We start from the raw sequence: 27062 nt of genomic DNA, 5'->3' as shown, positions 1-27062 counted from the left end.
ATACCACCTTCTGAGCCGTTCAGCTTGTTGGTTGCTCTAAAGATTCTCTTAGATTGGGTTTGAAAACTTCACCTTAAACACTAGATTAGACTGATGTTCTGTTTTCCGTGCTCCTGTTGATTTGTTGAACCTTTGCAGGGCTGGAAAGCAAGTAGCAGCTTGATGGGGAGACAGGCTGCTAATATGATTTACCAGTCTACAGTCATGCACAATAAGTGTGAATAAATACAAGGGTCTCACAGAATCAACCCTAGCTTTTCCTTTCCTCTTCTTTTTTGCTTGTCGGGAAAATAATGCATGCCCTTACAGGAGCTTGATGTGCTATGAATAAGATATAAAACAATAGAATTTCTTTCCTCTCTCTCTTCTTTTTTGCTGTCAACTATATTGTATGGGGATGAGATGCGTGCTGTTCAGACGGTACGGCACAGATTGCTTGGTTTTCTGTATTATGTGATTGCAAAATTGCTGCTAAACATTTAACCAATTGTGCACTCTGAGTAAGAAGCAAATGTCTCGTATGGGAGCCGTTACCCAGTATAACTTTAGGTGTATGTGCTGGTTTCATTTACAAGGTTTTAAAATAATGTGTAATATTTTCTCTTCATTTTTTATTAAATATTGCATCTCCCCAGGACTGACGGCCGCTTTGCTAATTCAGTAAATTAGCTGATTATTTCCTAATTAATAACGCTGGTTTTTTTTTTTCACTTTTCTTATAGTTTCTGTGAAATTCTGCAGCTTATTAATATGATCCTTTCAAAATATAAACATTGTATGAACAATGCTCTAAAGGGGAAAGAATTTTATTAAAGAAAGAAACAAATGAAAAATTAATATTTTTCCAAAATGTAAAGAAAATAATGCAGAAAAATAGTTTCTTACATGAAAAACTGTCCAGTCTGTTACAACAAATACAGTTGTACAGTACAACATGTTCAAGTATTTGTCTGCTGGAGAAAACATGGATAATATGTAAAAGTACTCGCAATACACTAGCACGGTATACAAATATACACACACCAGCAATTCTTACATCTCCTCATTGACCGTTACATCTAAATTTTACATGGCAAAGAGTTATCTGTTATTTTTCATACATAGCATCATATATCGACATTGTATGCTTAGTCACAATGTGATTTCAAGGCCAGAGTCTCTATTTTCTGAATATACACATGTAAAATATTCAGGATTTTACAGCAAAAGATGTTTAGTTATAGAAAGCAGCACAGCGCTGCAGTTTTATGCACATTATTGTTCATCTTCCGTATGAAGACACAATGTTTTTCCTATTTACACTTCTCGACACATTGGTAAGAAACAGGAAATTACTTTAGGAAAAGGCTTAAACCCTTCTCCTGTGGAGAGACTCCCTACGAACAGGGCAGGAACAGGAGATCTCAATAAATGTAATCTCTTACTTCTTAACAGGATCACATCCTTCACTTTTCCAGTTTAACGAAAAAGCTTTTGTTCATCATTTAGAACAAAGTGAACATAGGAATCTTCTAGAATTTATCACGGATTGAAATCGCAATGAAATGGCCCCATTTTGTTACATCTTTTATTTATGGATCAATAGATAAATATGTAGATAGATAGACATACTAGTAGTTAGATATTCAGATAAATAGTTAGACAAATATCTATGTAGAGATAGATATACATAAGGATTCTACATGGATATAGATAGATGTCAGATAGACAGACAGAATATATATAGATAATAGACAGATATGTAGGGATAGATAGATATATCTATATATAGAGATATATATATATAGAGATATTTATATATAGATATATATTGATATATCTATATATATATATATATATATATATATATATATACAGTGGAGGAAATAAGTATTTGATCCCTTCCTGATTTTGTAAGTTTGCCCACTGTCAAAGACATGAACAGTCTAGAATTTTTAGGCTAGGTTAATTTTACCAGTGAGAGAGAGATTATATAAAAAAAATTATATATATTTATTTGCATTGTGCACAGAGAAATAAGTATTTGATCCCTTTGGCAAACAAGACTTAATACTTGGTGGCAAAACCCTTGTTGGCAAGCACAGCAGTCAGACATTTTTAGTAGTTGATGATGAGGTTTGCACACATGTTAGTTGGAATTTTGTCCCACTCCTCTTTGCAGATCATATGTAAATCATTAAGATTTCGAGGCTGTCGCTTGGCAACTCGGATCTTCAGCTCCCTCCATAAGTTTTCGATGGGATTAAGGTCTGGAGACTGGCTAGGCCACTCCATGACCTTAATGTGCTTCTTTTTGAGCCACTGCTTTGTTGCCTTGGCTGTATGTTTCGGGTAATTGTCGTGCTGGAAGACCCAGCCACGAGCCATTTTTAATGTCCTGGTGGAGGGAAGGAGGTTGTCACTCAGGATTTGATGGTACATGGCTCCATCCATTCTCCCATTGATGCGGTGAAGTAGTCCTGTGCCCTTAGCAGAGAAACACCCCCAAAACATAATGTTTCCACCTCCATGCTTGACAGTGGGTACGGTGTTCTTTGGGTCATAGGCAGCATTTCTCTTCCTCCAAAAACGGCGAGTTGAGTTAATGCCAAAGAGCTCAATTTTAGTCTCATCTGACCACAGCACCTTCTCCCAATCACTCTCAGAATCATCCAGATGTTCATTTGCAAACTTCAGACGGGCCTGTACATGTGCCTTCTTGAGCAGGGGGACCTTGCGGGCACTGCAGGATTTTAATCCATTACGGCGTAATGTTTTACCAATGGTTTTCTTGGTGACTGTGGTCCCAGCTGCCTTGAGATCATTAACAAGTTCCTCCCGTGTAGTTTTCGGCTGAGCTCTCACCTTCCTCAGGATCAAGGATACCCCACGAGGTGAGATTTTGCATGGAGCCCCAGATCGATGTTGATTGACAGTCATTTTGTATGTCTTCCATTGTCTTACTATTGTACCAACAGTTGTCTCCTTCTCACCCAGCATCTTACTTATGGTTTTGTAGCCCATTCCAGCCTTGTGCAGGTCTATGATCTTGTCCCTGACATCCTTAGAAAGCTCTTTGGTCTTGCCCATGTTGTAGAGGTTAGAGTCAGACTGATTAATTGAGTCTGTGGACAGGAGTCTTTTATACAGGTGACCATGTAAGACAGCTGTCTTTAATGCAGGCACCAAGTTGATTTGGAGCGTGTAACTGGTCTGGAGGAGGCTGAACTCTTAATGGTTGGTAAGGGATCAAATACTTATTACTCTGTGCACAATGCAAATAAATATATATAATTTTGACAATGTGATTTTCTTATTTTTTTTTATATAATCTATCTCTCACTGGTAAAATTAACCTAGCCTAAAAATTCTATACTGTTCATGTCTTTGACAGTGGGCAAACTTACAAAATCAGCAAGGGATCAAATACTTATTTCCTCCACTGTATAGCTATATAGATATATATTGATATATATATATATCTATATATATATATAGATATATATCTATATATATATATAGATATATAGAGATCCAAAAAAATAGATCCATATGTGTGCGTGTGTGTGGATATAGATTGATCGTTTTAACTTAAATTCAATAAGTACATTTGTTTACATTGATCATTTTCTGGTCATGATACCTTGTAATTGGTTACACCACCGAATATTTACAGTTGTGCTGCATGGATCAAGAGAGAGATAGATACACATATAGATAGGTTTATTACAGATAGACATGAGATAGATACAGTAGGCAGGTTATAAATGCTATCTACTACTAGTTTAACTTGAAATCAATACGTACATTTGTTTACATTGATCATTTACTGGCCGTCCTCATACCTTGTGATTTGTTCAATGATTACATGTTAACTGCACGTGTCCTCCCTGTAATCAATACAGAATCTTATGATTGCAGGTCATCATTGCCTCTCTCCGTGTGTGTGTGTGTGTGTGTGTGTGTGTGTGTGTGTGTGTGTGTGTGTGTGTGTGTATTCTCCCTCATAGCTGTAGAAATAGACTAAGGGGTACATGCTTTTAATATCCGTCGTTGACTAGTGCTGGCTGCAAAGTGCAAAACAGTTTTTTAATGAATGTTACAGCTTGGAAGCAGAACAGTTAGTGCTAATTCACATAAAGAACAATCCAGGTCAGGTTCTTGATTTCCTGGCGAAACATACAGTTCTCTTATCAGGAAATTATAGCATTATTGACTTCAAGTGCTGGCCTGTCATCATTTCAGAGTGTTTCATTAGCAGTCATTACCGTATCTGTTAAATGAATACTGCAGAGTCTTTTTCTTTCTTTTTACAGCAATGGTATAGCAGTTCTATTAAAGTCATATGTGTGTGGCTGGCAGACAGATTAGACCTTCAGCTCCATGTGTATCAGTTAAAAACCATCATCAAGATTGTGAAGGTAAGTTATTCACTGAGTAAATGTGCCAAAGGTCTTATTTCTTTGTACTGTTGTATTCCCATTCAGCTTATTGAAGTGTTTAAGTATTTGTGTGCTCCTCTTATTAAATGGTTTAATTATTACCTTGATGCTCCAACCTATGGCAGCAAATTAAAAACTTGGTTTAGTGTTCATTTCTAACAGCCAACTATCTAATCTGCTAGTTTGATATTGATTTGTGCTTCTGAAAAGCATTTTATTGTGTGCACTCTATGGAATGGACATAATTACTCTGATTTCACTATCTAAAGCTGTGCAACAATTCATGGATGGGTTTTTTTCAGATCATTACGATCAGCTCAAGGATTGTGTAGAAATAAGAAGATAAATGCATTGTTCCATTATATGTGTAATTGTTTTTATTTTGCCCAGAAAATAGGTTATAGTTTTGGACACCTTTGCCATGGCTATGGACTCCTTTGGTAATTACATATGTTAGTGGTAACCTGGAGTTAAAGCTGCATTAAGTTTTAGGCTGAAATCTTCATTCCTTCATTCACTTAGACACCCCCTAAAATGCAGTTTGCAACCTGTTCCTAGTTTTAGACTTTTATAATGTGGCTGTGTCCCTCCAAATAATATATTCTGGATGTGAGGTCTGTGTGTATTGTATGCTGCTGTCTTCACTAGCTCTCACCCATCAGCACAGCTTTATTCCTGTACTGCTTTCCTCTACAACCCGTGAAGGATCTCTTCTCCCTTGTGCTGAAAGTCACTATGCAGGGGGAGTAGGGGGGTGGAATTACACACTCCTCAGCAATAGTTTCCGTGGATTCTCTCCTTTCCCTTTACACTTATACCCTATGTGATTTTCATTTATACTTCTGCACATACACTACCGGTCAAAAGTTTTAGAACACCTACATTTTTCCAGTTATTTTTTACATTAACACAGTTCTAGTAAAGCAAATAACGTGAAATGGTTCAAAAGTAAGTTAAAAACATAAAACATAACAAGAATTTTAACCTCAAACATAACAATAGTCTGAATTTCTGATTTTAACCAGAGGGCTTTTTTCAGTGAAGACATCAAGAACAGCTGCTCTGCAGCACAGAAAGCAAATTATGGTTTGAAATTGGATGCAAACTATTCCTACAGGTGTCTTAACTTTTGGAGATTACTTTCAAACCCTCTGATTCTATATAACCAGTGTTGGAACAGACTGCATTACAACTCCCTGTAGGGCAGGATTTGGACAGTTTTGCTCTTCAGGACAGAGCACAATGCTATCATAATGGCAAGAAAAAGGTAATTAAGAGAAGACAGACAATTATAACCCTCAGAAGTGTAGGTCTGTCCTACAGAGAAATTGCCAAGAAAGGCACGGTGGCAGTCAGTATAGTTTCCTATACCATCAAAAGACACTTGGAGACTGGTAGAAAAACTCTGACAGGAAGAGGTCTGTCAGAGCAAAGGCCACTACAAAATAAGATGACAAGTTTTTGAGAGTCAACAGTTTGCGTGATTGGTGCCTCACAGCACAAAATCTTCAAGCCCAGCTTAATGCAACATAAAATAAACAAGTTTCCATTTCAACTGTGAAGAAAAGACTTCTATCTGCAGGTTTGACAGGTCGAGCATCAGTAAGAAAGCCACTACTAAGATTACAAAAATAAAGACTTGCCTGGGCCAAGCAGCACCTCCAGTGGACTACTGAAGAGTGCAAGAGGATCTTATGGACTGATGATACAAAATTAGACATCTTTGGTACATCACGCAGGGTTTTTGTACGTCGTCGAGTATGTGAAAGGATGCTTCTTCAGTGTGTGACACCAACTGTCAAACATGGAGGAGGAAGCGTGATGGTCTGGGGCTCTTTTGCTGGATCCAGAGTTGCCAACTTGAACAGGGTTACTGGCACCCAGGACAAAAAGGGCTACCACAGCATTTTGATGCGCTATGCAATACCACCTGGTGTACGCCTACTTGGTCAGCAGTTCATATTACAATAAGACAATGATCCTAAACATACTTTTAGGGTATTTTAGAACATCCCAAGAAGACCAGAAGAAGCCGGTAGGTTTCAAAGACTGGAATGGCCAGCACAGTCTCCAGACTTAAACCCCATTTAGCTTGTTTGGGATGAACTGGACAGAAGGGTGAAAGCAAAGCAATCTACAAGTGCAGCACATTCGGGAGAACTCCTGCAACAATGTTGGAAAAAAAATTCTGAACAATATCTGAATGCAATTGTAGAAAGAATGCCTCGATTGTGTAAAGTGGTTATTTCAGCTAGAGGTGGCTACTTTGAAGAGTCAAAAATCTAGATTTAGTTTGCTGAAACATAGTTAATTAATGATTTTTATTCATCTTAACTTGTTTATTTCTTATATGCTTTCATCTCAAAGTACATTTGAGACATTAAACTGTGTAAATATCAATAAAAACTGGAAAAATGTAGATGTTCTAAAACGTTTGGTGGAATGTATATATTGTCGGATACAAATTTTCTCCTGTTGACTTGATGCTTTTGAAAAATTTCCTTTAACAGTCCAGATGAATAGATGGGGCAGAAATGATGATCTCCCCTTATAAAGATCAAATAACATCTGCCTTTATATGTCTCCTCTTATATATATTTTCGAAAGTTTGTTTGAAGCCCGATTTTTCATTGGTTTAAAATCAGGGAATAGGCTCCGCCCCCTATTGATGACATGCAGCCCATAATTGGCTGCAACATACATCATTCCTCGCTGAATTGCCTAACACAGCAGCACTGCGATGTTGGCCACAACGGGTTTACACAGAGGCAGGACAGTTGTCCTGTCTCGTATAATTGAGGGACTAAAATGCATGGAGAAACAATGAGTGAGTAAAAGAAGTTCATACGTACCGTTGAAAGTAAAAGAAGTTCATACGTACCGTTGTCTTGGTGACGCGTCCCTCTTGACATCCAGTCCGACCTCACTGGATGACGCGGCAGTTCATGTGACCGCTGCAGTCTGTGATTGGCCTGTGATTGGCTGCAGCGTTCACATGGGATGAAACGTCATCCCGGTAGGCCAGACTGGAGGAAGAAGCAGGTAAGTTAACTTTTAATACTCTCTAATTATTATTCGGGTCGTGCTCCCATATAAAGTCCTATAGACATGTCCAATCTTTTGAGGAGCCTTTCTACGGCACGGACACCTTCCTGTAGATATACAGGAAGGTGTCCATGGGCAATAGAAGGGAATGGGTCCGTAATTACGAAGGAATTCTACAGTCGTTTGCATGGGGCCTTACAACACATAATTGGGTATATAAATAGTGAGCTTTTACTCTATCTATACCGTAAGTCAACCTCCCGAGCAAGGCCGGGTATAAAAGCTAGTTCCTCTTATGCAAAGTTATCTATTACTTTTATAGTATCAGGTACTTTTCTATGTGTGGCTGCAAAATGCCTTTTGTTCAAGTAGGTTTGCAATTATGATGTATGCCAATTTGGGATCTTCTAAAACAGTGATCCCCAACCACCGGGCCGTGGACCAATACCGTGCCGTGGATCATTTGGTACCAGGCCGCGGTATCTGGTATCCACCCTGGTGGCCGCAGGGAATTACGGGCGAAAAACCACACCAAATTGTGGTGCAGTTTTTCGCCCAGAATGTTCACTGCAGAAAACTGCATTCAGCCGGCTTGCCTCCTGGGATGACGTTTTATCCCAGGAGACCGCTGGGATCAAGTGTCATCCCATGAGGGCGGCCCTTTGACGTCATCTAGGCCGGTCTCCTGGGATAATGTTTCCTCCCATGTGACCGCTGCTACAGACTGTGATTGGCTGCAGCGTTCACATGGGATAAATCGTTTTCACAGGAGGCTGGCGTGGAGGAAGAAACAGACTTCAGAGTAAGTAAAAGATTATTTTTTTCTGCGTTGCATTTTTTGCAGTAGAAACACAACAACTGCTATTTGTTGTGGGTTTTTCCTCCCCATTAAATTCAATGGGGAAAACCCGCAACAAATAAGCAGCATTTACGCAAATACAATTGACATGCTGCAGAATAAAACTCTGCACCACATGTAAATTTCTGAGGGTTTTTTTATGCTCCGTATTTACGCAGCGTGTGGATGAGATTTGTTCTATCTCATCCACATTGCTGCTACTGTAATATGCTGTGAATTTTCCGTTGCGGAAAATCCGCAGTATTTACGCAATGTGTGAACTGACCCCAAACCCTGAAACACATACTTCCGTCCCCCCGCCGGTCCATTGGAAAATAGTCTTGCATGAAACTGGTCCTTGTTTAAAGAAAAGTTAGGGACTGTTGTTCTAAAGAATCTTCTTTTGGTTAATTATTCTACATTGTAACACAACATTGCAAAAGTGCACAGTTAATGTGGCTTATGATGTAGAGATGGAGGGCTTTATGTTTAAGAACTGTCCAAAAAGAGTGGTCTTCTTGCCCATATCTGCCAATCCAAGATTAGCTTGCATTTTCTAAATTGCCATGAAAAATGAAACACTGGTAGTTTTGGTACATGAACCCCAAAATATTTTAAAATCGCATGTTACATTGGCTTTCACTATATAAGAATGCTGCAATGTTACCATGTATGGAGTCACTCTTTAAGAGTTTGCATTGTATTTATGCCATGAAATTCAGAATATGGCTAACCTACCATTCTTGCATGTAAATCATATTGCTTTTTGCTTTTCCAAAGAGATTTTAGCAGTCTTCAAGCCAAATGTTTGCCTCAAATATGAATAAAGTTAAAAAAATTCTTATGGGAACTTTTTGTGATTGTCTGTTTAGGGAAATAGTAATTTTACTACACACTGATGAATCTGTTGTCGAATTGTGCTTATGTAAGGGGGGAAAATGATTTACTGTGATTGAACTGAAAAGTTGTATGACTTTTGATTAATTTTGCAACTCTGTTGCAATGGATTGGTTTCAGGAGTGTCATGATACCAATGGCACTTTTTGGCTGTTACTGCGCTCTAAAAAGGGGCCCACATGGTTATAACTAACACAACTCCGTCAACAAACCAGTTATCGTGGCTGCGATTTTCAGGGTCGCAGGACTGCGATGATGGTATGACGCTAGCGTCGAGGTCCTATGACCGCCTGGGCATCATAATGATTAGCAGCAGAATCAGTTGGAGCGACGCCTGTGCGTCATGCCCACTAGCATCAGAGTCAAGTCGGTGTGACGTCCAAGGTGATCACGTGACACCGACGCTAGTGTCAAACCAGCACCGTCGTCATTTTACCCTGAAGATCTCTGCCATGACAACTGGCCTGTTGACACCCATGGCTGCCCTCTGTTGTGCAATAGCAAGCAGGAAGCTCTGTGGGCCTGCCCTTCTACAGTAGCACAGCAGTCATATAGTTCACAACCTTGCCCAACCATGCTGCCCCCTTTTCCCCCTATGAAGTTTTAAATTAAAAGTAATATTCATAATCTCATATAGGGCATAACATACGGGGCCTAATTTTATAGTAAAAATAGAGACCAGACTCCAATTGTAATGAGGCGCAGTCATGTGACCACGCCTCATTACAACTGGACTCTGTCACCTGGGCAGCAACCTGCATGGGTGCACTGTGGGAAGGACGAGATGCTGGGCAGCCATTTTACAGTCTGAGTGGAAAGGAGACCATTAAAGAGTTCACATTTTGTAGAAAAGAAATGATCTTGTTTGTTTTTCCACAAATATGAATGCTAAGGATTTGGAGAAGAAAGGAGGAGTTTGGTGGAGGATTGGAGAGGCAGAAGCAAATTGATAGTGATGGGAATTTTAAGCAACAAGGTTCAAGAGAAACTGGAGAAAACTGAAAAAAAAATTGTTAAAAGTGAAAACGAAATGATTATTAATGATTAAATCACCATTACTAATCTGTCATTTTCTCTGCCTTACTCCGCCTAGTTCTTATTTTAAAACACTCTTGGGCTAGGTTAACACTGCGTTTAATTTATACATCGGGAACATTTCCTGACGTATTTGTTAAACAGAGACTGTAACGGACAGTGGCATCCGTCACCCATAGACTAATAGGGGATCTATTTAATGGATACATTGTGAGCTTTTTCATGATGTATTCATTAAATCCCCACAGAGTATTTTGTTAATTTTTATGCGGAAACCGCATTTAAATCAGTGCAAAAAAAACTGCCCCAAAGCACCCCCCATTGATTTCAACGGAAGGCAGAGGCATTTTTCCCGACATGCCCTTTCTTGGAGCGGTTCCCGCCTCTGAGTCTCCATTCCAATCAATGGGAGGCAGAAAAAAACGCGACAATTGTTTTAATAGATTTTGCCGTGGTTTTTTACTAAAGCACGCCGGGAGTTTTTGCATTTGATTCATTAAAAAAACGGCTAAAAATAAATGTGGCAAGAAACGCCGCAGAAAAAGTTAAAAAAAAAGGGGCTTCCGAAATCCTGAATGAATTTTAAAAGAAGATTTTTTTTCTGCCAGACAAAAACCTACGTGTGAACTTACTCTTTGGGTGACTCTTGCGCATTCTGTTCTCTTCCTGCACTTCATTGCATGACAGGGACCTCTTAGACCACAGTGAGAAACACAGCCTTACTGTAAGTAGGGACATTATACTTACAGGGAACCTGTCACAAGCATTTCACCTATTAACCCCTCCAGGACGCAGCCCTTTTTCACATTTTCACTTTTGTTTTTTTCTCCCCACATTTCAAAAGCTATAATTTTTTTATTTTTCCGTCTATATCGCCATACAAGGGCTTGTTTTTTCCAGGTCAAGTTGTAGTTTTTCATGGCACCATTTATTGTACTGCATGATGTACTGGGAAGCTGAAAAAAAATTAAATGCGGTGTGAAATGGGCAAAAAACAGCAATTACGTCATATTTTGGGGGATTTTGTTTTTACGGCGTCAATCAGGCGGTAAAAACGACATATTCACCTTATTCTACAGGTTGATACGATTACGGTGATACCAAATTTATATGTTTTGTTTTATGTTTTACCACTTTTTGGGGTATATGCGACTTTTTGATAATTTTCTATTTCATTTTTTTTGGAGCGCTAAGGTGACCAAAAAACAGCAATTATATATATTTTACAGCATTCACCGAGCGGGTTAAACAACGCTATATTGTGATAGTTCTGACTTTTACAGACACGGCAATACCAGTTATGTTAACTTTTCTTTTTTAACATTGATTTAGGGGAAAAATGTGAAAAGGTTTTTTTTGTTTTTTTTAACTTTTAATACTTTATTGTTTTTGGAACATAACAACAATCTTTATTTTTGTAACTTTTTTTATTAGTCCCCCTAGGAGACTTGAAGCAGCGATCGTTGGATCGCTTGCATGATATACTGCAATACTAATGTATTGCAGTGTATCGTGATTCTGACAGTCTCCTTTGAAGCCCTGCCGGAGGCAGCGCTTCAAAGGAGTACAAAGATGGCAGACCTGGGGGCTTTTGTTCGGCCTCCAGGCTGCCATAGCAACCGTTGTAACCTGCCGATCGTGCCGCGTGGGGGGGGCGCGATCACGTGTGTGAGGGGGCGCTCGCCTGATTCTAACACTTTAAATGGCGCGGTCGCGATTGATCGCGGCATTTAAGGTGTTAAACGGGCGGAATCAAAATTAACTTTGATTCCGCTCATTGCAGGGAGGTATCGGCTGCGTGTAACAGCTGTCACCCGCTGTGTATGGAGCGAGCTCAGCCGTGAGCTCGCTCCATACTTCCCCTTAACCCTCATCACGTACAGTTACTTGATTTTGCGTGAAAGGGGTTAAACCAGCAATTCCTGGTGGAAGTGGGTGAAAAATAATTTTTATGTAACCTATAATTATCTTCTAAGTAGGCTCTGTGCCTTTCTTATTCAATTTTTTTAGTGTTCCTGTGCCGTATGCTAATGAGCATAAAAGAGTCATATCTTCGTTCGAAAAGTGTCATATCGTCATTCCTCAAGCCTTTCCGAGGTAACCCCGCCTCATTTCTTTTGATTGACTGCTCCTCGCCTCCCCCCAGCACACATGAAATCCCTTGCTTGCGCACCAATGTCCTATTCTGGTGCATGCGCACAGGGCCGGCATCAGCACCCAGCTAACCCGGGCAAGTGCCGGTGCTCACTACCCTTGGTGGGGCCCACTTGGCCGCCGGGTGCGGATACTGCCGTCGTTATGGCATCACTGTCCATATATGAACAGTGATGTAAGGAGGAGAGAAGTAGTCTCAGGCAGTGCACTAGCGGCTCTGCTCAGGGACTCTATCTATTAGGAAGCCCCTGACTGTCAAGGGCTTCCCCAGAGACGGAGTCCCGGAGCAGAGCAGCTTCATTTGTCAATGCTCGCACACTAAGATGGTGTTGACTATAGACACGGCAGGGCGGCGGTGGAGAGGGGGGTCTAAGCTTGGGGAACGGCCCAGGGCCTATGGGGTGTTTAATCTGCCACTGTAACTCTACAGTATTACATCTCTGAATTAATTGTCTGTGTGAGGACTATGTTTCTTTCCACAATTGAGATTTCATCAGAAGAAAATTAAATCCTTTACCAAAAGAAAGGTTTTCCTGCTTTCCTCTTATTGGTTGCGTTCCCATTTTTGGCAAGGAATATATGATGCTCATATGAACTGTTAATAGGAGGGTGTGAAAGTAAGTTTACATGAACAGATTTTCACACTTTAATTAGACCCAATCTAAATTGTTGTGTGGAATTTGAAATTGATCACAATGCTGTTAATGCTGGAAAGATTTTGCCTGTAAAAATGTATAACATACTAGTAAAATATCTGTGCATGTAACAGACCAGCTTGCTGTTCTGATATTGATATTTATCTTCTTAGTGGCCAAAATCTGCATAAACCAATTTTTTTTCAGAAATAATGAAGTGTGACTATTCTAGTTTAAGGTTACATTCACACACAGCATATTTGGAGCGATTTCCACCTCTGAACCTCTATTAAAATCCATGGTAGATAGAAAAAATGGTGGCGTTCGTTTGAAATGTTTTTTTTTTATGAGGTTTTTGCATTTGCTTAATTAAAAAATCTGCCTAAAAAAAGCCTTAAAAAAATGTGTCAAAAAAAAAGCATAAAAAAAACGCTTGCATTTCAAATATCTGCCTCAAAAATCCTGGAGGAATTTTGAGGCAGACTTTTTCTACTTGGCAAAAAACGCTGTGGGCACATACCCTAAAACTCAGAGAGAAACTGATTGCATAACTGATGCCATTATTTTTAGTAGGAATCAGTTGTCCCCCTTTTCCCAAATAAGTCTCCAACATTAATGCCAGAGTCTGCAAAACCATTCAGCCAGCCTGAAAAATGTTCTACGTTATGTTCCTGTCCGGTAGACTATATGGCCATCGGTTTTATGTCCCTGTGGGTGAGAACAACCAACATCACTTAATGGTCCACCGTACCCATCCAGTAGGCTTCTTTTTAAAGATGATGGGAACTTATGCCCTGCCAAATATAGGAACCATTTGTGCATGATATCAGGGTCCAACAATTTTTTACCGCATCACACAGAATCCAGACAGAAGATATTTGGTAAACTCCAGTCCAACCAAAAATCGTAATCGAAACTTTCTCAAGTGGTATTTGTAATAATTATGCTTTATCTATTTTTTTATTTTGTAAAACATACTGTAAAACTGTAGAACGTCTCCAGATGAAAGTTTTACTGACAGTAAGTAGAAAACATGTCTAATCACAGATCAACTTTTTTATGAAAGGTGCAAATTGAAATTTTCGTAGTAAAGTTTTAATGCTTAGATAAACAATTCTCTCTTCTTTTTTTTTTTATATCCCTGAATTATATACGGGAATGTAATCACTTGCCTGTCATGCAGAAGGGAGCCTGGTAGAACAAATGTAGTCGACAAGCAACCATGTCAATTTTAAAATACATTTTTGGATAAACTTACATATTCCTTGGGTGATTGCATGGCTCTTATATGGAAGTCTGCTATGTTGTCACATGGTAGAAGAAATACTTGTACTACCTAAAATCCAAAAGATGTCTCTTTCTACAGAAGGCCTGCTGTAAAAACTGCCCGTCTAGTACTGGTAGCAAAATATGGCATTCCCATGCCACATATAAAAGGAGACCCATGCTTTAATGATTTTGTTTCTACAGTGACCTACAAAAATAAAGGTCTTAGAAAAGACCGCTAATGCCTGGCACTGGGTTTATGAACGGAAAGTCCCTTTACTCTTTTTCTAAATGTTGCTATGATTTTGATTTCCGTAAATATAAAGAGAAATGTGATGTAAACATGCTGTGACATGAGTCAAATGTGTGATACTCTTTTTTCCTCTCATTTCTCACAGAAAACCTACAGAGACTTCAGGCTGCAGGGAGTGCTTGATGGCACATTAAATAATAAGACATATGAGACTATTCACAACCGTTTAACTATGGAAGAGGCTACAATGGCTGTGTCTGATCGGGGGGGACTCCAGGGGATTTCAATGAAAGACAGTGACGATGAAGAAGAGTGAAGGCTCAATATTTCCAGTTTTATCCTGGTCCATTTACTTTCCTTCTATTTGTAAATATTTTACCTTATAAACAGTCCCAGTTGTTTCCTTATTAAACACCTGTTCATAGTACAATTTAATGGCCAAGGAATTTTAGTAATTATAATAAAAGATAACATTGGTGTAAAGATGTGGGGTTAGTTCCATACAGATTATTGTTTCGTTTTATGTCTTTAATAGAAAATTGTGCCTCTCTAAAAAAAAAAGAAAATTCAAATGCGCTATTATACCTACATTGAGTGTACTATCAATGCATTATCCTGCTCTGAGTTTCTACAATTTTCACAGGGGAACTTGGGAAATCTTCTTGCGGTCACTTCTTCTTTAAGTACTTAATTTTTAGACCATGTATGATGTTTCATTAGTGTTTTAACTGTTGTAAAATTTGCATAATGAAAATATGAACTTATATCTCCAGCGCCATGAACTCATTGGTTGTGATCATTTTGTATCTATATAATATTTAATAAAGTTTGATAACCTGTTTACAGATGTAGCCTCATATTTGTATAGAGTTGATTGCTATGGTTTATGTGTAAATTAAGAAATATAAACCACAAGAATATATAAAATAAATTATAATTTCAGATCAAGCCCACAAACAAGAGGTGATGTCATCATTAGAATGTATTTAGCAAACGTAAATCTCTAGAGAATTTCCCTAAAAGGTCAGACATTTAAAAAATGTGCCCCACCCACACCATGCACAGTAACAATTGTTATTAAACTAGATCATTTTTATTTTTTTTACATTCATTGACCAAAAAATACAATAAATAGTACTGCCATATAGTGACTAAAGGCCCTTTTACATGGGCAAAGGATCGGCCAAGCGAACGTTCATATGAGCACTCGTTCCTGATAATTGTCCTGTGTAAACAGTTCAATGATCAGCCGATGAACGAGCAAACGCTCATTCACCAGCTGATCGTATCGCTCATCTCCAAACATTGCTTCTTGTGAAAGGAGCAACCGAGCGTCGATCAACGAGCAGTCTTGTTGATCGGTACTCCTTTTTACGCCCCATATTGGCCGGTGTAAAAGAACCGTAAGGCTGGTTTCACACCGCGTATCAGAGACCTGCTTTGCTGAATTTTGTTTACTCAAAAGTACTGTAGAAACAAACCATAGCACAGGTGAGAAGGGAAACATTTATTAATAATTTTTCCCTTCTTCCTTGTTCTGGGATCTGTTCCTACTTTTTATTAAACTAAAAAGAGGAGAGTGGATCTACTTAAAGTGGTGTGGCTTTATAACACCACACATCCACAGTATAGGTGCTAATTTTCTGATTGCTGATGGTCCCATCAGTGGGGCCCCCACCGATCGTAAGAGCGATGGTCCCAAACCGCAGATCTTCCGCACTACTCGACCGCAGTAAGAAGGACATTTAATGGGGCAGCGGTCAAGCATGTGCACTGCTGCTCCATTCAAAATCTATGGGAATGATGGAAACAGCTGATTACAGCATCATTCCCAAAGACTTTGAATGGAGCAGCAGCACGCATTCTCGACCACCTCTCCATTCAAAGTCCTGCTCACTGCGGTCAAGCAGTAAGGAGGATCTGGGGTTTGGGACCCCCATTCTTACGATCGGTGGGGGTCCCAGCAATGAGAAAATTATCATCTATCCTGAGAATAGGTGATAATTTATGACTATGTGAAAACCCCATTAAGTGGTTAATAGTTCCAACTGTGGTGGTTTAGAGCAGCGAATGGGTTTCTAGGCAGAGCGAGTGGGCTTAAAATTTCTTGCGATTGGGGTTTCAAATGTTAAGAAGTATGAGGTTAATGGCTGCTTCCTTGGTCTAGGCTAGGGGAGGGGTTAATTTCCTGCTTTTTTGGTCGTTTAGGGCAGTAAACGGTTTAATGGCAGTTTACCTACACTCTTTTTGTTCAGAATACAAACATACCAAAAAAGACCTTAAACTACAACACAGGTCACACGTCAGATGTTTATCGGTGGAAAATGTACTGTAAAATACCAACGCTCAGAGCATGCTGTAATTTGGGGGGAAAAAAGTCATTGTAAGCCAAAAAACGCATAACAATTAAAAAGGCAAATCTTCAACGCAAATTGCTCAAAGAGGTGGTATAAGGAAGGGAAAAGTGTCTAACGTGTCTTGTAAAATGCTCCAACTTTTGCATACAGCATGCACCACTGTGCTAAATTTGGCACATCTTCTGGCTGCTTGGTCTATGTTTACGATGTGTAAAGGCCCTCTATCACGGGCCAATGATCGGGCAAACAAGCATTCATACGAATGCTCGTTCCTGATCATTGCCCTGTGTAAACAGGGCAATGATCAGTCGATGAAGAAGCAAACGCTCATTTATCAGCTGACCAGCTCGTTTATGCAGCAAATAAAATGGTCGCTTGTCAGCAGCACATCTCCCTGTGTAAATATGCAAGCCCTGCTCCCCCTTCATTCCTGTCACTGCTTGTACTGTGATTTGCTGACGCACTTGTAGCAGCGGTTCAGAATTACAGCCTTCTCATATTCATTTAAATTGCGACTTTTCGATGCCAGAAAACAGGTGTAGAAAGGTTGATAAATTCCCTCCTGTATATATACCTAACACACTTTTGCTTGCCAGCCTGTGTCTAGGGGTGCAACATAGCACCATCGTGTTCATGGATCCTGTCCCTCTAGAGAGTAAGTGGAAATCCAAGCTGGTGCAAGGATGGTAAGTCAAAGCCAGGCTGCTTGCTTTGTAAAAAACCACAAAAAAGGCCATACTCACTAGGTAGGTGGGTGGGTGAAAACCCGTTCCCATCAGGACGCAGACGGGTCAAAGAATGCTGCAGAAGGAGTGTGCATTAAGTAGTGATAGCCCCTCCCACTAGTCTTGAGGGGAGTGGCGGACTAAGTGCTCAAAGGTGTGCGATAAATGAGTGAAAGGTTGATAAATTCCCTCCTGTATATATACCTAACACACTTTTGCTTGCCAGCCTGTGTCTAGGGGTGCAACATAGCACCATCGTGTTCATGGATCCTGTCCCTCTAGAGAGTAAGTGGAAATCCAAGCTGGTGCAAGGATGGTAAGTCAAAGCCAGGCTGCTTGCTTTGTAATACTACCACCAATCAGACAAATGGCAAGTCCAGGCTGGTAAATGGGCTCTTTCCTGTATTGATACCGATGACCAGGGCCGGCCTTAGGGGTGTGCAAGCGCACAGGGCGCTGTCCCCTCCAAGCATGTAGGGGGCGCCACTGGGCTCAACCTCTACTCTGTGCTCTATTCTTAGTTACACACGCGGACTAAGAGCTGAGGATTAAGAGAAGAGGAGGAAGCTCCGCCCACAGCCCATCCTGCACAAAGCCTGTGATCCTGTCAGCATGGAGAGATGGTGAGTGTCTGTGTGTCTCTGTGTGTATATGTGTGTGTGTATACAGTATGTGTGTCTGTGTATACAGTATGTGTGTGTGTGTATACAGTATGTGTAATGACTGGGTAGGGAGAGAGACGGGTGAGCCCTAATCTACCCGCCACTCAGTCCCTGCCTACTTGCAACGACCCGTCCTAGACGACGGGGTACAACTGGGCGACGGTCCCTACGCTCAGTAAGTGCACGACAGACAAACAGACAAGGGTACACAGAAGCTAGGGAAACGGGGCAGCTGCCCACGGAGACACCGTGAGCAACGAGAGTAGTGAAGGAACTGAGTCAAACCAGGAGTGCACAAGGTACAAAACGCTGAGCAGGAGAGTGGTCAGTAAGCCAAGGTCAATAACAAGCAGAGGATCAGTAGTTCAAGCAGCATCAGCAGAGCCAGGAAACGAGCAGAGCAGAATCACAGGCAAAGGAGGAACAGGAAAGGCAGGTATAAATAGACAGAGGGCGGGAGCTAGCTCCGTCTGGCCAGGCTGTGATAGGCTCTCCCACTCCTAAGCCTGCCATCCTGAGTGGTGGAAGATGGAGTCAGTCTCACAGACATAGGAGCAGGTGCAGACTGATTACCCACGCCGTCGAGACAGAAGCTGTGTCTGGCAGATCCTTTACAGTATGTGTCTCTGTGTTTGTTTGTTTGTTTGTTTGTATGTGTGTGTGTGTGTGTGTGTGTGTGTGTGTGTGTGTGTGCGTGTGTGTGCGTGTGTGTGCGTGTCTCTGCGTTTGTATGTGTATATTTTAGTCTGTGTGTGGGTTTGTGTGTGTGTCTCTGCATGTGTTTGTCTCTTTGTAAAAGTGTGTGTTCATATAACAAAGATATCTGTGCTGCCTCCTATATACCCTGTTGCCCCCTTTATAACCTGCTGCCCCTTTGTACCCTGCTGCCCCTATATATCCTGCTGCCCCTATATATCAAGCTGCCCCAATATATCCTGCTGCCCACTATATGCCCTGATGCCCCCTACATACCCTGCTGCCCCTATATCTCTTGCTGCCCCTATATATCCTTCTGCCCCCTATCTACCCTGCTGCCCCCTATATATCCTGCTGCCCCTTATATAATCTGCTGCCTCCTATAAACCCTGCTGCGCCTATATATACCCTGCTGCCCCTATATGCCCTGCTGCCCCCTATATATCCTGCTGCCCCTTATATACCCTGTTGCCTCCTATAAACCCTGCTGCCCCTATATACCCTGCTGATCCCTATATATCCTGCTGCCCCTTATATAACCTGCTGCCCCTAATATACCCTGCTGCCCCTAATATACCCTGCTGCCCCTATATACCCTGTTGCCCTTATATACACTGCTGCCCTATATATCCTGCTGCCCATTATATACCCTGCTGCCCCTTATATACCCTGCTGCCCCTTATATACCATGATGCCCATTATATACCCTGATGCCCCTTATATACCCTGCTGCCGCTATATACCCTGCTGCCCCTATATACCCTGCTGCCCCCTATATACCCTGCTGCCCCTTATATACTTTGCTGCCCCATATATATATATATATATATATATATGCGTGTGTGTGTGTGTGTGTGTGTGTGTGTGTTTATATGTGTCTGGGTATAATTATCATCTACGACATTATCTGTACTCAGAGTTATCACTGTGTGTTATCTGTGGTGTTACATACGGCTGCACGTGAAATCTACAACATTATCTGCACTGTGTATATATGGCTCTGTTTGTGAATGTGTCTTTGCGCTTGTATATATGTGCCTTTTATGTATTTGTATATGTCCCTGTCTGTGTATTTATCTGCCGGTGTGTGTGTGTGTGTGTGTGTGTGTGTGTGTGTGTGTGTGTGTGTGTGTGTGTGTCTGTACGTCTATATATTTACCTGTATGTATATATTACAGATGTGTGTATGTATATTTGCCTGTATGTCTAAATATCTGTCTTTATGTATGTACAATATATATGTTCCAGTGTGTGCGTGTCTATATAGGTGGTTAATTTTTGGTTTGTGTAGGGGGCAGCAATAGAGAGTCCCGCACAGGGCGCCATCCAAACTAAGGCCGGCCCTGCTGATGACGTTCATCTTTACGGCTTACGCCAGGGTAATAGGCTGTGTGGGTGAGAAGTTAGACATTGCTGGAACCTCCAGTCTGTGAGGGAAAGGTGATATCTAGTGGAGTCATATGGCCCCACAGGCAATCTACCAGCTCCCCAGTGGTTGAGTCTGATGCTGGGTATCTGAAAATATCACTCCATTGTTGCAAGTATTGAAACATATTTTTTCTCTAAACCCCAAAACAACAAAGAAAAGGACCCAAAATTTTTAGCATAGAATTAAAGAGGTTTTCCCTCTAAAGTAAGTGGTGGCATATTGCTAGTTTATGCCATCACTTACTGATTGACTTGAATAAGTAAATACTGTGAGGCACAAGAATAAAACCTGTTGCATTTTTATCTTTGTAAATCTGGATCTATAAGTGGCGCTCACTTGTCACATTATAAAACTTCTGGCTGCCTGTTTTAGTAGATTTTTCTTTGTCCCTTTTTCAATGTTCACCAAATTTAGACTGTGCAATATTTATACCATCAGACAGGCAGCCTACACCTGGTAAAACCAGGTATACGTAAGCACAGATTAATGGATGTAACAGTATAGGATTCAGTTAGCTTGCTCAAAAAACTAGTACTTACACCAAATTTAAATAAAACTGTGCCAATTTTGTGAATTTGGCCCACATCTGGTAAATTTGGCAAAAACAAACTTTTTAATTTAGTGGTTGATCTTAATAGTTACCATAATATGTAGTTTTTGTCCGCTTCATTCATGGCCTATGTTAAGTTGCAAAACAGATCTCAGACAGATGTGTTGTTTTTTTATCCTTGTCTTTTACACCTCAGGGGTGAGGGTGAAAATGTGCTGATCCTTAATTTCAATTATGCTCTATATAGGATTTAATTAAGGGAAAATGTGCAAATATATTCTCATTTTCAGACTGGTGATAAAATAAACACATTTCACAATAGTATATAGTAAAAGCTATGTACATTGAATTCCTGTATGACTTCTGGTGCTAATTATGGAGATGCAATGTGTATTTCATGATAGTTGTTTTGTATTAATAAGTTAGGTTGCCCATACACAAACAGGTATTGTTTAAGTTTTTTTATACCGTTTTTGAAGCCAGACCAAGAGGGGGATCCAAATAAGTTGAGACGCAGTATCTGTCCTTTTATACATTCTCTCCCTTTATGATTCACTACTGGTTTTACTGCACGTGTACAGCGACCCTTAAACCTTTTTCACAAGGTCAGTATTTTGGTCAGTAGTATGCATCAGTATTTGTACAACAGAAAGTTTTGTACCTCTTTGGTATTTCAGATCCAGGGGTGAACCTAGCCCCTCTGCTGCCTGAGGTGAACTATAAAAAGGTGCCCCCCCCCCCAAACAAAAAAGTTTTCTCATTTCTAGCTTTAGACAACAAACACGGAATATATACACTACCGTTAAAAAGTTTAGGGTCACTTAGAAATTTCCTTATTTTTGAGAGAAAAGCACAGTTTTTTTTCAATGAAGATAACATTAAATTAATCAGAAATACACTCTATACATTGTTAATGTGCTAAATGACTATTCTAGCTGCAAACGTCTGGTTTTTAATGCAATATCTACATAGGTGTATAGAGGCCCATTTCCAGCAACCATCACTCCAGTGTTCTAATGGTACATTGTGTTTGCTAACTGTGTTAGAAGGCTATTGGATGATTAGGAAACACTTGAAAACCCTTGTGCAATTATGTTAGCACCGCTGTAAACAGTTTTGCTGTTTAGAGGAGCTATAAAACTGACCTTCCTTTGAGCTAGTTGACAATCTGGAGCATTACATTTGTGGGTCCGATTAAACTCTCAAAATGGCTAGAAAAAGAGAGCTTTCATGTGAAACTCAACAGTCTATTCTTGTTCTTAGAAATTAAGGCTATTCCATGCGAGAAATTGCCAAGAAACTGAAGATTTCCTACAACGGTGTGTACTACTCCCTTCAGAGGACAGCACACACAGGCTCTAACCAGAGTAGAAAGAGAAGTGGGTGGCCCCGCTGCACAACTGAGCAACAAGACAAGTACATTACAGTCTCTAGTTTGAGAAATAGACGCCTCACAGGTCCTCAACTGGCAGCTTCATTAAATAGTACCCGCAAAACGCCAGTGTCAACGTTTACAGTGAAGAGGCGACTCCGGGATGCTGGCCTTCAGGGCAGAGTGTCAAAAAGAAAGCCATATCTGAGACTGGCTAATAAAAGGAAAAGATTAATATGGGCAAAAGCACACAGACATTGGACAGAGGAAGATTGGAAATTTTTTTTATGGACAGACGAATCGAAGTTTGAGGTGTTTGGATCACACAGAAGAACATTTGTGGGACGCAGAACAACTGAAAAGATGCTGGAAGAGTGCCTGACGCCATCTGTCAAGCATGATGGAGGTAATGTGATGGTCTGGGGTTGCTTTGGTGCTGGTAAAGTGGGAGATTTCTACAAGGTAAAAGGGATTTTGAATAAGGAAGGCTATCACTCCATTTTGCAACGCCATGCCATACCCTGTGGACAGCGCTTGATTGGAGCCAATTTCATCCTACAACAGGACAATGGCCCAAAGCACACCTCCAAATTATGCAAGAACTATTTAGGGAAGAAGCAGGCAGCTGGTATTCTATCTGTAATGGAGTGGCCAGCGCAGTCACCAGATCTCAACCCCATAGAGCTGTTGTGGGAGCAGCTTGACCGTATGGTACGCAAGAAGTGCCCATCAAGCCAATACAACTTGTGGGAGGGGCTTCTGGAAGCATGGGGTGAAATTTCTCCCGATTACCTCAGCAAATTAACAGCTAGAATGCCAAAGGTCTGCAATGCTGTAATTGCTGCAAATGGAGCATTCTTTGACGAAAGCAAAGTTTGAAGGAGAAAATTATTATTTCAAATAAAAATCATTATTTCTAACCTTGTCAATGTCTTGACTATATTTTCTAGTCATTTTGCAACTCATTTGATAAATATAAGTGTGAGTTTTCATGGAAAACACAAAATTGTCTGGGTGACCCCAAACGGTAGTGTACATTTTTTAAATAGGAAAACATTTTATGTTTATGTGCTGTTTGAAATATAAAAAAGATTTAAAGAATTTTTCTTACTGCCAATTAATCAGTGAAAATAATATGGTCTGTACTGCACTGCACTGCCCCATATCTCTCCTCGGCAGTCAGTCTCATTTGCGGCGTCACTCTCTGCAATTACATTCAAGCCAGTCCAGGACGATCGATTGCGCTTACGCTGTTTTGAAGCGGCACGTCCTGGGCTGGTTTCTTTGCTCTACCTGCTGTATTGTAGTGGTCTGCTTGTGCTGGATTGATGCCAATTGTGGATTATGATCATCTTAGGCCCTAAGCTGTACACAAGTTATGGACCCACGTCCCACACATAAGTATCACCTATCTGTCAAAGTACATCACATGCCACTCTGAAGACTGTCTCTTAGCCTGATCATCTGCTGCCATACTCACACTTCCCCACAGCCCCCACCACAGTAATTGACATAGATTGTAAGACCAACATTACCAATATTACCACCATACCGTTACTGAATAATACCTCCATACTGCTACTGAATAATACCTCCACACCATAACCACATAGTGACTTAATAATACTTCCATACCATGACTGCATATTACCACCACATAGTGTCTGAATAATACCACACTAATGTTACAAAATAAGACCTCCACTCCATGAGGAAATATTACCACCACATAGTGACTGAATAATACCACCATACTGTTACTGAATAATACCTCCACTTCATGACCACATATTACCACCACATAGTGACTGGATAATACCACCATACTGTTACTGAATAAGACCTCCACTCCATGAGTAAATATTACCACCACATAGTGACTGAATAATATCACCATTCTGTTACTGAATAATACCTCCACTCCATGAGCACATATTACCACTTCATAGTGACTGAATAATACCTCCACTCCATGAGCACATATTACCACCATATAGTGAATGAATAATGCCACCATACTGTTACTGACTAAGACCTCCACTCCATGAGTAAATATTACCACCACATAGTGTCTGAATAATATCACCATTCTGTTACTGAATAATACCTCCACTCCATGAGCACATATTACCACTTCATAGTGACTGAATAATACCTCCACTCCATGAGCACATATTACCACTTCATAGTGAATGAATAATACCACCATACTGTTACTGAATAAGACACTATATATAGACCAATATTACCACCACACAGTGACCTTATAGAAGGTAGATGCCAGTTATACACAGGAGATCTGCAGACCATATAAGTGATTACAGTATAGTTATATCTAGTGACTGACAAGTGACGTCTTCTCAGAATGGAGTTGTTCACTTTCACCTTTTCTTCTTCACCCAGCCAAGACCGCAATGACAACTTCTCCCACCGACAATTTCCTAGGCCCTGCAGAATATGACAGCTATCTTTTGGGTCCTTGCTTTTCTAGCACACTCCCTAACTATTCCCTACCTCTACACAAGCTCCCTATACATCGTGCCTCAGACGGTAATAATGCCTCCTCTAGGTGCCCCACACAGTAATAGTACATACCCCCTTTTGATCCCCCTAAAGGGCCCACACAGTAAGTGCCACTTTTGTTCCCCTACACAGTAATAGTGTCCCATTTATACCCAGTGATAGAGCCGCTTTTAGCGCCCCCACCCAGTCAGTGTTTCCACTCAGTACTAATATCTCCTTTATGTCCCCATAGTAATAATGTCTCCACTCACTAGCAATGCGGCCTTTTATGCCCCCACTCAGTACTAATGCCTCTTTTTCTGCTACACTCAGTAATAATGCCCCCACAGTAATATTACTTCTTTATACCAGCACTCAGTAAAAATACCTGCTTTATGCCCCCACAATAAGGATGCCCCTTCTGTATGCCCCCTTTTTATTTCCTAATAGACTTGTAACCCCAGCCGGACGTTCTGAATTTCTACGGAATTCAGTGGCCCAGCGTGGACGGCATGATGCAGTGACGTCATCGTGCCGGGCCGCTCATGTCATCCTGATCTCTTGTAGGCCGCAGGCCTAAACCAGGCTATGGCCTACAAGAGCAAACGGTGGTACAGGGAGCCAATGGCCAGGGATTGGCTGTAACATTTTAGCCTGGGGGCAAGCACACAGCACTGGTCCAAGAGTAATGGCCCATTCTGGGGGCACTGGGCATTTGGCGAGTTTGCTCCCCTAACACTGCCCAGTAAGAACTCTGCTACCGGTCAATGGAAAACTCACATGCCAGAAGGAAAAATGTTTCTTGATGGCATAGTACAAGAAAGCCCCAAAGCAGAAAAAGAGTAAGGACAAGAGATTTGTCTGAAACGCGTAGGCCTGCTATCTGATGCATCCACCCCTTTGTATATGGACTTTTTAATATATTTGGAATAAAGTTAGAATATTACTTCCTTTTAAACCCAGCGCTGGATCAAGTGTCTCTTTCTCTGCTTTGATCTTCATCGTGTGCCGCCACGAGGATCTGTGCACTGTCCGGGCTCGGACATAGGATCGGTGAGCTGGAGGATTCCTCCCCCATTTACAAGAAAGCCTCACCTGGGAATTAGACTTTCTTGTACTCCGTCATGGGGAAACATTTTTCCCTCTGGCGGATGACTTTCAGTTGACAGGTAGCAGAGATACATGAAGGGGAATTATTTTTCCTTGACCTCTAGTTTCTATTCTGGTGCAAGGCAGGAGACTAAAGACTGCTCTAGGTGAGTTTAAGATTTTTAATTTTTTTATACTGCTAACTTTTTTTGGTACCGTTTGGACTACGTCGTAGATTCATTGGACTACTTAGATCACTATTTTATTTAAAAAGAAAAAAAAAGTAGAACGAGGGTTGCATGGGGGAGTTTTGATTTCAATAAAAAAAAATGTTTTCTTATGTCTGCTTTTTTTAATACTTTATTATGGCCTTAGTAATGGCCGCTGTCTGATTGACAGCGTTCAATTACTAAGGCTGGGGCTAAGCATTAGCCAGAAAAAAAAGGCCAGCACTAACCCCCATTATTACCCCGGTTCCCACTGCCGCCAGAGATACCGGGAAGAGCCGAGTATGATCCAGTACCCAACCATCTGTAGCGACAGGTAGCGGGGCGGCCGCAGGCTGGTATTATCAAGCTGGGAAGGGACAGAAAAGCATGGCCCTTTCCAACCTGGTAATGCTAGGCTGTGGCTGTTTTATTGTATCTGGCTAGTTATGAAAACTAGGAGGAACACCACGTAATTTTTTAAAATTAAATAATTTAAAAAAAATCGTACCAGCCTGCGGCCACCCCAGTGCCCGCCCTTCACTTCAGATGAGTGCAGCATGTTATAGGAAAGGCTTCACAAACCCTGTCTCACGTAAAATTATTTTTCTAACTCCCTCCGTTATTTACATATCGGTGCCGTTATATTTGGCGCCCGATATGTAAATAAGCCCCCGAACAGTCAATGGGGCGTTTCTAACTAACTAAAAGGCATAGAGCCTTGTATAGAGCCCTTGGCTGTAAGTAAAATGTCCAGACCCTCCCGGAACCCCTGCGTCGTCCTCTTTTAAATTAGTGAAGGCAGGAGTGTGAGCACAGTAAGTAGCGCTCAATCTTTAATACAGGCCACAGCTCACCTCATGCGTCACATCACTTCTCTTCTTAGTTCAGAAGAGAGCGCTCGACTGCTCCTCCTGCATACAGCGTCAG

The 27062-nt window shown here is 40.9% G+C and overlaps 1 protein-coding gene across 11 annotated transcripts in view; it reads left to right on the top strand.

Moving 5' to 3' along the window:
- CADPS2 (calcium dependent secretion activator 2) overlaps positions 1-15385 on the top strand; it is a 616089-nt gene extending 600704 nt beyond the window's left edge. For all 11 annotated transcript variants that reach the window (XM_075857164.1, XM_075857163.1, XM_075857166.1 and 8 more), the window contains 2 exons: positions 4296-4400; positions 14690-15385. In XM_075857164.1, the coding sequence (XP_075713279.1) occupies positions 4296-4400; positions 14690-14860 (276 nt within the window). In that variant the 3' untranslated portion in view covers positions 14861-15385. The remainder of the gene's footprint in view (positions 1-4295; positions 4401-14689) is intronic.
- Positions 15386-27062: the final 11677 nt, after the last annotated feature.

The sequence above is a fragment of the Rhinoderma darwinii genome, chromosome 3, assembly GCF_050947455.1.
Source record: "Rhinoderma darwinii isolate aRhiDar2 chromosome 3, aRhiDar2.hap1, whole genome shotgun sequence".
NCBI lineage: Eukaryota > Metazoa > Chordata > Amphibia > Anura > Rhinodermatidae > Rhinoderma > Rhinoderma darwinii.
Note: the sequence above shows the minus strand (reverse complement) of the source record. Positions and strands in the feature narration are given on the sequence as shown.